General features: G+C 35.2%; 2 protein-coding genes and 1 long non-coding RNA gene across 5 annotated transcripts; 2 read left to right on the plus strand and 1 right to left on the minus strand.

Moving 5' to 3' along the window:
- LOC109838271 (leucine-rich repeat receptor-like serine/threonine-protein kinase BAM1) lies at nucleotides 1,749-2,387 on the plus strand. Its single transcript, XM_020406728.1, has 2 exons — nucleotides 1,749-2,211; nucleotides 2,317-2,387. Exons 1-2 carry the CDS (start codon nucleotides 1,749-1,751, stop codon nucleotides 2,385-2,387), a joined length of 534 nt encoding a protein of 177 aa, XP_020262317.1.
- On the plus strand, nucleotides 3,486-5,492 carry LOC109836761 (trihelix transcription factor PTL-like). Its single transcript, XM_020404761.1, has 2 exons — nucleotides 3,486-3,745; nucleotides 4,557-5,492. The coding sequence occupies exons 1-2, from the start codon at nucleotides 3,555-3,557 to the stop codon at nucleotides 5,242-5,244; spliced, it is 879 nt and encodes a 292-aa protein (XP_020260350.1). The 5' UTR covers nucleotides 3,486-3,554; the 3' UTR covers nucleotides 5,245-5,492.
- Nucleotides 6,436-9,166, minus strand: LOC109836762. 3 transcript variants are annotated; one of them, XR_002246088.1, is made up of 4 exons: nucleotides 8,889-9,166; nucleotides 8,335-8,430; nucleotides 7,981-8,069; nucleotides 6,436-7,088 (listed from the first exon to the last, which is right to left on the minus strand). It is a non-coding gene; the product is annotated as an uncharacterized LOC109836762 (long non-coding RNA). The 3 variants fall into 3 exon arrangements; XR_002246086.1 differs by having other exon boundaries at nucleotides 6,436-8,069; XR_002246087.1 differs by having other exon boundaries at nucleotides 6,436-8,069; nucleotides 8,335-8,433.

Genomic DNA, 13,665 nt, shown 5'->3' on the forward strand with positions numbered 1-13,665 from the left:
TCCTGCCGCTGCTTCGGTAAAAATTTCAAAAGAAGCTAGCGAGTAGTGAGTCCTCTGATTTTTCACCGTGCACGCGTCACCTCAAGCGTCCTTACATGAGCACGCGTGTGGGTTTCATTGGTTCAGATGTTACGTGTGCTCAGATCGGAGCTAGCTTGCTACCGTTCACAACCCACGACACGACACGAAACGCGCTCGCAGTTGTTTCGTAACCGACACGATCCGGTTCTCCCGCTCCTCTCCCTCTCAACTACTGTAGGACCTCTCTCGGGACGCGGAGGGGGTAATGAGCTCATTCAATTCAGACCTCTCGCTAGGAGCCGAGAAACGCTCGTTCTCTACTTTCTTTCGTTTCACTATTTTGTTAGAACGAGCATTCTTACTTTCTTAGTCGGTTGGTAAGGAATGAACATTTTTAATTAAGTTAAAGTAAAAAAGTTAAAATACATATTAAATATTTCTAAATTATTTATTAATTACTCATACTAAAAAAATCGCAATCTCTCTTCGTTCTCTAATCGCATGCAAACGTGAGAATGAAAATGAGCATTTTATTTTCACATTCATTCCATTCTATTTTTTGTTTCACTCCAGTCTCACTTCGTCATAATCCTGCTTACCGAAGGAGACATCATATTCTTTTCTAGTTGTTACTTTGTTAATAGCCCTATGAGCACGAAGCAAGGACTCAAATCCTCTCTTCTAGTAACAAGTTGTGGAGAAACCACACTCTTTTAAAATAGACCATTTATTCTCTAATCGCATGCAAACGTGAGAATGAAAATGAGCATTTTATTTTCACATTCATTTCATTCTATTTTTGTTTCACTCCACTCTCACTTCGTCATAATCCTGCTTACCGAAGGAGACATCATATTCTTTTCTAGTTGTTACTTTGTTAATAGCCCTATGAGCACGAAGCAAGGACTCAAATCCTCTCTTCTAGCTAGTAACAAGTTGTGGAGAAACCACACTCTTTTAATATAGACCATTTATTACTCAATAAATGGTGATGGACAATTGTAATTCATTCTAAAGATTGTACTTGCCGACTCACCATGAGTGACCCGGATGGTTAGAAGGTTCAATAATAATCATCATAAAATAAAAAACCCTATTAAATTGCTCATTCCTATTTCACACTCAATACTGCAAATCACACCTTTCGATTAACAAGTCAATGGCTAAGAAAAGCACTAGTTTCTCCACTACTTTTTAGTTGTAGAGAGGATCTTGATCCTTGAAGCAATTCTTGCATGTGCAATTTGTGCACAAATATGCATAATATCATAGACCATAACATATGGATATTTACAAATGTAGTTCCTGTAAAAAGTACATGAAACTGATAAGAATGTTCATTTACAATCGTAGTTGCCACCACTCAGATTGCAAGCTATGGAAGCTTCTCTTATGTTAACTATCGATATATACTTTATTAGAGGCTAAAATACCAAATTGGTATATTTATACGAACGCTTTTACTAGTTTGGTATTTTTAAAAACTCCGGCGAGGTCGTCCTTTTTGTCAATAAGGCACTTTTCTCAAAAGTCATGTGAGAAATTTTGTTTTTAACCCCTTATCTCACAAAATTATTAAATTTGTGCCCTTCCTCTCCTCCTCCTCCTCCTCTCTCATTCCCCTCTCTCTCCAGTGCACCATCGTCCTCCTCCTCTCCTCCGTCCCCATCTCCCTCCTCTGGGTCAACCTCGGCAAAGGAGGAGCCGGGATTGTGTACAAAGGCTCGATGCCTAATGGCGATCACGTGGCCGTTAAAAGACTCCCAGCAATGAGTCGGGCATCCTCACACGATCATGAGTTCAACGCTAAAATCCAAACTCTGAGCAGAATCAGACACAGACACATCGTTAGGCTGCTGGGTTTTTGCTCAAATCATGAAACCAATCTCTTGGTGTACGAGTATATGCCTAATGGGAGTCTTGGCGAGCTTCTTCATGGCAAAAAAGGAGGGTTTTTGCATTGGGATGCTAGATATAAGATTGCAGTGGAGGCCGCCAAGGGATTGTGCTATCTGTACCACGATTGTTCTCCCTTGATCCTTCACCGTGATGTGAAGTCGAATAATATACTTCTGGATTCGAATTTGGAAGCTCATGTTGCTGATTTTGGGCTGGCAAAGTTCTTACAGGATTCTGAGACTTCTGAGTGTATGTCTGCCATAGCTGGGTCTTATGGCTACATTGCTCTAGGTACGTTCTTCACTCTCTCAAAGTTTATTAGAGTTGAAACATTTACTAGATTAGTGTACATGAGAAAAAGGTTTTTAAATTTCATGATTTCAATGTAATTTACAGTCAGTTTGATTTCTTTTTACGAGCTATTTGATCCCCTGCATAGAAGAAAATTAATGAAAGACTTTAGATGAGAAATTTTCTCAAGAGGAGGAGGAGGAGGAGGAGGAGGAGGAGAGGGAGGGGATGAGGGGGCCGAGGTTGACCCGGAGGAGGGAGATGGGGACGGAGGAGAGGAGGTGGAGGACTATGGTGCGCTGGAGGGAGAGGAATGGGAGAGGAGGAGGAGGAGGAGGAGGAGAGGGAGGGCACAAATTTAATAATTTTTGGAGATAAGGGGGTTAAAAACAAAATTTCTCGTTGGGGTTTTGAGAAAAGTACCTTATTGACAAAAAGGACGAGCTTTAATACCTTGTCGTCGCCGGAGTTTTTAAAAATACCAAACAGACAAAAGCGTTCGTATAAATATACCAATTTGGTATTTTAGCCCTTTATTAGATAGTCATTTATTTTTGATTGATAATACAATTGTAATTATTTTTTCCTTTTATTACATGGTCTGAAACTAATTTTAATGTTTCAGAGGTCTAATTATGGATTTTTAGGCGTATCGAATAAACCTGTGAATTTTACAAGTTAATTTGTAGCCTATGATCTATGCAAATTTGGGGTTCTTTTTCCTCCTGTAGCCTATGATCTATGCAAATTTGGGGTTGTTTTTCCTCCCACCCACCAATCTGATCGATTTCTTACCACATCCACTTTCAGGGACATGTATATAATTTTTTTTCCTAGTAAAACCATATCTATAGTTATATTTATATTCATATACATCGATACACATATACTAAAGGGTACCCTTAAGTTTAGGCATTTCTCAAATAACTTTCTTAACTTTCAAAATGTGACAAAACCCCTAAGTTTTAGGTTCTTAAAAAACCCTCCAAAATTTCACATTAAAAAAAAATCCTCTCAAATGAAGCAAGTTAACTTCAATATTCACATGGATGTTTAAAATCACTTAAGGGGATATTTTTACCGGAAAATGTTGAAAGTTGAAGAGGTTTTCTAAGAACCACAGAATTGGGGTTAATTGTGACATTTTAAAAGTTAAGGGGGCTATCTGATAAACGTCCGAACCCAAGGGGTTTTCCAAAATTTACCCTATACTGAATATTGTATCGTAGTCACATTTATATTCCTCTTCAACCCTACCTACATGTGGAGCTTAATAAGTAGTGAGAAGGTGGAGCATCGTCTTCAAGCTTCAAGAGCAGTGGAACGCAAGAAGAAAACTGAAAATGTTGGGTTCTGGTGCTAATAATGCCGTCGACAACAACGGGGGTGAGAATTGCAGCAACGGTAACGAGTATTCGCAGGGGAGGTGGCCGAGGCAGGAGACGCTGACGCTGCTGGAGATCAGGACTCGCCTGCATCACAAGTTCCAGCACCCTGCAGCTCAGAAGGCTCCCCTCTGGGATGAAGTCTCCAGGTATTTAATTAACTTGCAGACCAAAGTTTAATGAAGCAAATTTGATATGGTTTTATTTTTAATAGAAGTCTGAATGATATGCGCTAACGTACGTATACTAAACGATATGCATTAAGAATAATGGTCATGTTCCTAAGTATAGTTTTACGGAAAGAGGTGAGATTTAATGTTATTATTTCTGCCAAATATTGCAGTTAAATCATGCTATATATGTGTTTCTCAAGAGAGAGATTTGTGAAACCCTTTCTACTAGGCCTATAAGCAAGCCATGAATCTGGAATTAAATACCTATACTACATGTATTGTCGAGTCTCAAGAAAAATATTACATTCACACTGTTTTATAAAGTTTCATTCACTTAAAATAGCCCCTATTAATCTCAGTTTCAAGATGTTTGGCAGCATCCTTTTAGGAAATTTTTGAAGAAAATCCTTTGCCTAATCCTATCACCTCGCAGAAGATCGATGTAATATTTATGAAGCTGGTTTCTTGAAAAATGCTTCATGCAACATTTGCTGCAATTGGTTTTTGCAATGAGCCAAACATGCTAAACCCAGCAAGAAGAATTCTCTCTGTCTATTTTCAATAAAAATTTCACAAGTTAGATTACAAACTCTCACTTAAACGCATTTGATAACAGTACTCATTTTTCGAGTGTGGAAACATATTAGGAAATTTTTTTTAAAATTGTCAATTTCCTACAAGTGAAAGCTATATGGAGGGATTTTTTGTTTTGTAATCATCCCTTTTAGCACTGAATAAATCAAAATAAAAGGAACTATATATGCTTTTTCTCTGCAATTGATTGCAGGATAATGGCAGAAGAACATGGGTACCAAAGAAGCGGAAAGAAATGCAAAGAAAAACTCGACAACCTATACAAATACTACAAGAAAACCAAAGCAAGCAACCAAAGCAACAACCATGGAAAGCACTATAGATTCTTCAAGCAATTAGAAGCACTCTGTGGTGAAAACAACACCGCCAATTCTCTGCACATCACCAACAAAATTCCTCCCTCTCAACCCATTCAATCTCTCGACAGCTCAACATCAAGCGAAGAAGAAGAAGACGAACAGATCAAAAGAGATGAAATTAATGCATGGAGTTTAAAGATAAAAGAGTTAGTCGAGAAACAAATGAGGAGGTTGATGGAGGCACAGGAATCTTGGATGGACAAAATGGTAAATTCAATAGAGAGGATGGAGGAAGAGAGAGCTTCAAGGGACGAACAATGGCAGAAGCAAAAGCTAGAGCGTTACGAGCAAGAAGAAAGATCGTGGGCATTTGAGAGAGCTTGGATCGAAGCGAGGGATGCAGCGTTGATATCTGCATTGGAAAGGTTTGGTTGCAAGTGCTGTGATTTGAAACGGGAAGAATCAAAGAAGACTCGTGATGATAATGAAGATGATGTAGTTAGTAGTAGGATTGCTGGGGTTTGGGCAGATAATGATGAGATTAGGGATCTGATTAGGGAGTTGAAGGATATCAGTGACTGATAAAGGAGAACTTCGTTGGTATAGACTACAAATAAGGGATTGAAACTATAATTTGATACCTATAGAAGTCTATATTATAGACTACAAATAAGGGATTGAAACTATAATTTGATACCTATAGAAGTCTATATTTAAGGAGGTCTTTTTTACGAGAGTAGACTACAAATATTCTCTTCACTATCAAAAAAATAATGGAGAGACCACTACTTAATCACAATTATTGATTATTTAATGGGTGGTTATAATTCTTTCTCTGAATGCAAATTAGGAATAAGTACAATATATAGATGAGTACGATAAGTGTTAGATTTAGAATGCATCATAATCACTCAATATGTAATTCATGATGGGTATTAAGAGCCTATTGGTTCACTACAATTGTAATTGTAATAAACGTTGCACGCAAGAAATGTTGCATGATCCATTTATTGCAAGAAATAAATACCAAATTATCTACATTTTTGTTGTGGAAAATATATTTCCAATTCCAAATCTAATATTTGGTTAGTTGTAAAAGTTAATAGATTTACAATTTTTAATAGTAGGAAATGCATATCCATTGCAATAAAGTGTTTGTTTCTCTAAAAATGTAAAAAGATGTATACTTTTTAGGGTAGAATTCACTAATTTGCTAACATGATATTAGTTTTTTAGCTAATGCAAACTTGCAATACTAGTTGTGGCCAATTTGGCCACAACAAATACTAAAACTTTTCTCTACAAAAAGTAAATCTAGTTAGCACACTGGTAAAAAACGGAGTATCCTAGACGGAAAATTCCGTCTAGGATAGTCAAATTTCTGTCTAAAATGTCTATCCTAGACAGAATTCCGTCTAGCATGTTGGTCCAATAAAATTCCGTCTAGGATGCAGTATCTAGATGAAATTTCCGTCTAGAAAGCATCATAGACGAAATATCCTAGACGGAAATGAATTCCGTCTAGGATGTATCCTAGACGGAAATTCCGTCTAGGATACCTACTATCCTAGACGGAAATGAATTTCGTCTAAGATAGTAAGTATCCTAGACAGAATTTCTGTCTAGGATACTTATGCTACAATTTTTTATTTTTTTTTGCTTGCCTGGTTAGGAATCTACTTTGTGCATTGAAGAATTAAGCAAAAAAAATGAAACATCGATTCTGCAAGTAAGATTATACCAAGATGAACTACATTAATTTAGCATTACAAAGATTCCAACTACTCTAATAATCTCTATTAACAAAAGGAACGTGATACATAAATTGTTTACATAGATAATAACTAATTTTCTATTTATATGTTTATTTACAATCGGAACCGCAGAGAACTTTCAATGCTTCAAGTCATAATTAGTATTACACTCAGCATATTGAGAGCTTCTAATTCAAATTGCTGAACTGTACTCCTGCTCTCTCTTGATTTACAATAAAAAAGATGTGATCGGCTTCAATAATCGTATAGTACCTGAAAAATGAAGGAGTATTATCAAGCTTAGTGATGAACACTATCGCATATATCAGATAAGTTTTCATGAAAATTTCAGGATAAATTTTGCAAAGATGGAGTTAATGAGTGACTCAAAAAATCAAATGTTTATTCACTTATGAAGAATAACATCATTATCGCATTGAGAGCACCATCATTATCTTCCCAATCTTCATCCATGTTACAATTTCAAAATACCCTCACATCAGTATCCCTTAGTAAGTATTCATAAAAGAACTTCATGGTTTGTATCACAAAAATACTCACCTATACCCTTTATAAGGTAGTGATACATTGGAGGGGTATCTCCATTGGCTCATCTGCAAAACTCGAAGAAAGAGCATAGGATGGATTCCTAACAAGCTTTCTTGTTAGTGTCTGCATACATCTTACTCAAGTTATAAGTTAGAGATGGAGATGAGGCTACCAAAGTTTTGATGAATAAGTACAATACAATGAGAGGGCCAAATATAAAGGCACAAGATGTATATTTCGAGAGCATCCAAGCAGAAATATAAAGCCAGATATTTGTTTGTTGTAAATAAGTGCTATGAACCCATTTGATCGATCCAAAGAAGATCTTTTTTAAGATGTACCATCCATATTAGCTTAGTTGCAGCAGCAAGATTCCAGATTTTACTTATTAAGTTATTATGCCTAATTTTTATATTTGACGGTTGATTTCTTGTTGTTGCACTTTGGCTGATTCATTTTACTTGGCTATTTCTTTTTACAAATTTTGTATTTTGGTATTTGAGTATATTAGATGATTTTACTACTTCGAATTGTTGTTATCTTTTTCTTGATGTTGACTATTGCTGCCTTGTTTGTTTGCAATATTTTAGATATTATCTAACAATGAGTATGGTTATGATGCCAGTTTGTGTTTAGAGGCTAGAACGGAAACAAGAACGATATAGGTATTTCTTCGCCATTTGATCTGTACACTCTTGTCACTGCTAAAAGTAAACTTTCCTATATTCTGCTTTTATTGCTTTATTGCCTCATGCATGTTCGGACATCTTCCTTGTCAACTTTATGTAATATTAGAAATCATAAAATGGGAAGCAATTTGTACACTAAACAAGAAGAATAACCGAGCATGGATAGGAATAAATATTAAATGCAACTCCCATTAAACCATAAAAAGTTGTTCAGGGCTTGAATCAACTAAACAACTTTATGAACGTGGCTGATATTTACCTGAGGTAAATTTCTAAACTCTTAAGTGAACTGAGGTAAATTTCTGAACTGTGTAGCTGATATTTACCTGAAAGTCGATGATTTCTGAAACAAAGTGTCTTTCAAATTTCAACAACTGCCTTAACGCAAACACTTTCACTTGTGGAGGATAAATACCTGTTATAAGATTAACCAGATATCAGAAGTAAATTTTAGCACAGAAAACACACTAGCCAATGCACATGTACAATGCAGTGTTTAGATAAGCTAATAATAGCTCTAAAATTCAATGAAACATTTCTATCAAGGTTGAATTACTGATCAAGAAGTGAAGTTTACTCAACGTCACATATCACATTTGCATAAAAATCTTATCTTTCCAATCTCAACACATTCATCATCAAATCTAAACTCATTCACATTGCAAAATATTTAGTGTTACCTGGGTCCTCAAAATAGCCTGCTGATCAACCTTACTCTTCCCCTTCTCCTTCCCCTCCCCTGAATTCTCCTCCCAGCTCCTTCCCCTCAAAATAACCTGCTGATACATATAAAGATTTTGAAATTTTTATCTGTGCAAAAACTTGAAGCATGTACAAGAAATCCATATTTAATTCTCTTTTAACAGAATAATAGCGGGTAAATCTAAAAAGGGGAAGTTCTCATTCCTCAGTACCACTAATTACGACCTCCCTATACAACTAGGAGCACAGCTATTACAAGTGAACTGTGGTGAACTACAAAATAGTTTAGTTTAGCTAAACTTTTAAGCAAATACATTCAAGAACCATCATCGACAAAATCAATACTTCATTCCTGCATATTTACAGATTAGTAAAATAGGTCAGTGATAACTAATCTTACAATTCTTGGCAACCAAAAACTGCCAGATAAGAGATAAAATCCAATGGAATAACTCAATTAAACTGTTGCTATCGCTTTAATAAATGTACTAAATTGAAAATAACAAAAATTAACCAAAATGAGGGCAAATACCTCAACTCCCATAACCTCCTTTAGAGAAATTAATGGCTAAATGGTCATTGCTGCAGAAATTAATGGTTAGAAATTTAGGGTTTGTGGGTGGTAGGGTTTTGGGGGGAGAGATCGAAGAGGGTTTCTTCGATTGAGAAGAGAGTTTATCTAAAGCGGAGGAATCAATTTTGACCCTTGATGAGGCCAGCGTTGGCGACGCCAGTCCCGTGCGAGGGGTCGACCAAGCGGAAGAGGCCTGGTCGTGCGGATCCTGACAGAGTGGATCATCTCGACGCCGTCGAAGAAGTGGTGGCCCACGCCGGGTTCGAATAGGCCCATAAATGAGTGGTTTTGGTTGGGTCTTGGTTGGGCCATAAATGGGTGGGCACATTTATGACTACTTGATCATTTATGACCCATTTAGCATTTGTTAAATAGGTCACTTCTTAACCACTCATTTACTAAATGGGTGGTTCATGGGTGACCCAATAACCCATTTAGTTATGATTATGATGCTTCTATATATGTAAGTTTTAGAGGGTTTTCTGCAAACTTTCAGGGGGTTTCTGTAAACTTTCAAGGGGGTTTCTATAAACTTTCAGAGGGTTTTTTACAAACTTTCAAGGTGGGTTTCTGCAAACTTTCAGAGGGTTTTCTGTAAATATTTCTTTCTCAGTTGAATCGACTACTTGGGAAAATCTCTTTTGTGGGGCTTTGCCAACTGCAGATAGACATTATTAAGTTATCACATATGATTAACTCTTCAGCATTTAGCCTGTGGGTACAGATTGGACTATGATTTCATAATGTCATATACTATGAGATTATGCATGCAAGTTCTCAAATTACTACATCAATCCCGTATGTTTGCATATCGACAGCATATGGACAATAACTACCAAAAGGAATTCCTGGGATCACCTTTTGTATAATTTTATTACACACAACAGTTGCTTATCATTAATAGAATTAGTGGAAGTAAAGCAGAATACATGAAATGTAATTTTAGTGAACCTGTGAAGGTGAATAAGCGTATATTTATAGGGGACTACCAAAAGGAATTCCTTGAGGGTGTTTTTTGCAATTTTTAAAAGTTTGAGGGTGTTATTTGCAAATTTGATATTTATAGGGGACTACCAAATTTTTTTAGATTTCATGTGTCATTTGCAAGTTTAGAAAAATCTAAGATTGTTTTGTAGTTTTGAACTCTTGAGGGTGCTTTTTACAATTTTTAAATTTTGAGGGTGTTTTGTGTAAATTATAAATTTACAGGGGGCTGCTAGTAATTTTTGGATTTTATGTGTCATTTGTAGGTTTTGAAATTTCAGGATGGTTTTGTAATTCTAAACTATGGAGGGTGTTTTTTTAAAAATGTAAAACTTTGAGGGTGTTAATTACAAATTTTAAATTTATAGGGGACTATTAAAAAATTTTAGATTTCATGTGTCATTTGCAAGTTTAGAAAACTCTAAGATTGTTTGGTAATTTTAAAGTCTTGAGGGTGTTTTTCTCATTTTCTATAACTTTTAAGGGTATTTTTTGTAAATTATAAAATTTCAGGGGGCTGTTGGTAATTTTTGAATTTCATGTGTCATCTGTGAGGTTAGAAAATTTTGATAGTTTTTTTTATAATTTTTAACTCTTAAGGATGTTTTTATAATATTTTAAACTTTGAGGGTATTTTTTGCAAATCTCAAAATTTTAAGGGGTTGTTAGTCATTTTAAGTGTTTTTTATAATTTTTAACTTTTAAAAATAAGTTTTGTAATTTTTGAAGCGTTGAGGGTGTTTATAAAACAATATCCATCTAAATGGGCAAATGGGTGGGTAATAACACACCCATTAATGACCCATTTATCTTTAATAGAAACTATACTCACCTATTTATGGCCCATTTAATTAAATGGGTGGGTTTGGTTGGTTTATTTGGCAGGTGGATATGGGTGGACAATTGGTTTTGGATCCATTTTGCCATCCCTAGAATAGGGGTTGGCGTCGTTGCGGACGTAGACGCCGTCGATGAAGGGGGGATGCAGCCGACGACGGGGAGGAGGGAAGCTCAAGGTTTGGAAGTTTTTAGAAAGAGGGGGAATGAAAATTTTGAGAGGGTTTTTGATAAATAAGGGGGTAATTTTTTGAGCAGCGGGATCTGAAGGCCGGTCGAAAATGAAAATTTAAAATGCCCGTCAATCCTTGACAGAAATTTACATCTAGGATATTCCGTTTAGGATGTATCCTAGACGAAAATTCTCATCTAGGATACTTAGCCAATTTAAAAAAAAATAAAATAACAAAACCGTCTACATTGTTATTGTAGATGGAAATTTCCATTTAGGATAATTTATCCTAGACGGAATATCCTAAGGGGTGGTTAGTCATCTAGAACTTAAAACTGGAACTGAGATAATTTGTGGGATAAATTTTTAAGGTGTTAGTCACATAGATTTAGGAAGTATGATATTTTTTTATAGTGTTAGTCAAGTAGAACTTTTGTAGAACTAGAATTATATAATTTTTTTGGTGCGTTAGTCAAGTAGAATTCTACTAGAATTAGAATTGTGATAATTGGTCATAATTATCCCACAAATTATACTACATATATATATAACCATAAGTTCTCCTCTCTCAAATTATCCCACGCATTGGAAAGAATACAATTGGGAAAAAAAAGTGAAACACTGTCTCCCTCCCTCTTGGTTAGTTTCTCCGCCTAGAAAATTTCTCTGCCATGAAGTCAATCATCCGTTCATTTTTCTGTCTTTACTTTGTTTTTGTGATGATTAGATCTTTTATTATTATCTTCAAGATGTATTACTTTATTGATAGCTTTTTGACGTTAAATTACTTTATTATTATTTGTTTGATCTAAGTTTTCTCTCCACAACAGTGGTTTAGGTTAAGAATATAGTGTTGGTGGGTTAGTGCTAAAGATATGCGGGCTATTTATGTTTTTTTTATAAGTTAGAAAGAAACTTTGCGATCACATTAATGATTAGATGTTGAATGGTTAATGGTGATATCTATTATTATTAAATCAGCTCAGTAAATTGATTAGGATATTTATAGTTCACCTGTCGATCATCTGTTTAGTGGCCATGGATGATTCCTGTGTACATTTCATTTATTTGCTAATTTGGTTTCAGCGATCATGATGAGATTGGTCCAAAGGGTTAATGGCTGAAAAATGCTTTTTTTTTTCTTTATGATGTTATGAGATTTGAACTTTGACATTTATGATCCTCCACTAGAAGCTCCACGAAATGTTGCTGATGCAGACGATGACTCCGATAAAGAAGACGAGTTACAGACTCAACAAGCAGTTATAGGAGCTTGGAGAAATTCTATGGCAGATGCCATGTGGGATGATAGAAACCATGTGGGATGATGGAAGTCGAGTCACTCTAGGGATTTAAATTTTTATTTATTTGTAAATTATTTTATTATTTGAGATGAATAGTGATGCTTTATTGCATTATATTTTATAGTTATCACTAGAATTTGCTAATATTATCCCACTTTACCAATTATCCCAGTTCTACTTAAAAAGTTCTAGGTGACTAACCCCCCCTAAACGAAAATATTCTGTCTAGTTTAATATCATCCTAGACGGGAAAATTTTTGTTTAGAATATTCCGTCTAGGATGTGCGCTTTTCTTCTAGTGCCATAACCAACTATCTTGTTGTAAACCAAACATTGTAAATAGAAATTTTGTTGCTATATTTATTGTTGTAAGTCTATTTCATGTGAACCAAACAACTCCCAAAAATAGTGGTCTTTTCACTACTTTCTTATGGTGGAGATGATCCAAGTTTTACAAATATGGGATTGAAATCATCCGATAATTAGATTAATTGCGATTATATATCTTTCTTTTATAAGTGAAAATCTATTATAATAAAAAGAATTTGAAATTTTCGTTAAAAATAAAATAAAATCTTGAAACCATGATGATTTGAAATTATAATTTTCATTCCTATTATTTTCTAGAATCCCAATTAGATGTTTATTCTATTTTCCTTAGGTTTTAAATTGTATTATTATGATAATCTGTTATGTTTTCCTTTTCACCTATGGGGCTGTTTGGTTCGCTATTATAAAGGATGGAAAACTCAGAAAACCCCTTCACGTCAGATTTTTAGCCCTTCACGTCAGCTTTTTTGTTTTCGTCCATTTCTTTGTACCGCTTTGGTTCGCTCGAATGGAAGAGGGAAAACTCTGCTGAAATCGCCGCCAACTAAGATTTTTTTCCCTCTCCGATTTCCTTCCCCAACCAAGTGAAATTGATGAAAACTCTGCCACATCAGATTTTTTTCCTTTTCTGCTTTGTTTACAAAAGTTTTCCTTTTTTTTCTATGCGAACCAAACACAAGAAAAATAAATACATTGGTTTCCCACCATTTTTTATGTGCGAACCAAAGCAAAACAATCTATTTCTTGAAAAAGTTTGGAAAACTCAAAACTTGTGTTTCTTTACATGGAATTGCATTTCTCTATATCAAGGAAACGAACCAAACAGCCCCTATGTAAGTAAATTTAAGTAGGTATAAAACCAAAAACTAATTAATAGCTAGGATTTATTGTTCTTGCAGGTTGAGATAACAAGATTTGTTTGCACCAGAGCTGACAATTTTCTTTATAGATACAACATGATTTGTCAAATTATTCTCCATCCCCACAACAGAAAAAAAGTTGCACACGGAGCATGCACATATATCTTTAAGTTTAAGATTAAATTCAACGAGAGTTACTAGTATAAACACGCAAACATTATCTACTAGAGAAGATGAATAACCAACAT

Source organism: Asparagus officinalis, chromosome 4, assembly GCF_001876935.1.
Source record: "Asparagus officinalis chromosome 4, Aspof.V1, whole genome shotgun sequence".
In the NCBI taxonomy this organism is placed as follows: domain Eukaryota; kingdom Viridiplantae; phylum Streptophyta; class Magnoliopsida; order Asparagales; family Asparagaceae; genus Asparagus; species Asparagus officinalis.

Excerpts from the sequence above, each read along its gene's own strand:
- LOC109836761 (XM_020404761.1), top strand. The coding sequence starts at position 3,555 with ATGTTGGGTTCTGGTGCTAATAATGCCGTCGACAACAACGGGGGTGAG. Across the intron at positions 3,746-4,556 it reads CTCTGGGATGAAGTCTCCAG|GATAATGGCAGAAGAACATG; the intron begins GTATTTAATTAA and ends AATTGATTGCAG.
- LOC109838271 (XM_020406728.1), top strand. The coding sequence starts at position 1,749 with ATGCCTAATGGCGATCACGTGGCCGTTAAAAGACTCCCAGCAATGAGT. Across the intron at positions 2,212-2,316 it reads TTATGGCTACATTGCTCTAG|TCAGTTTGATTTCTTTTTAC; the intron begins GTACGTTCTTCA and ends TGTAATTTACAG.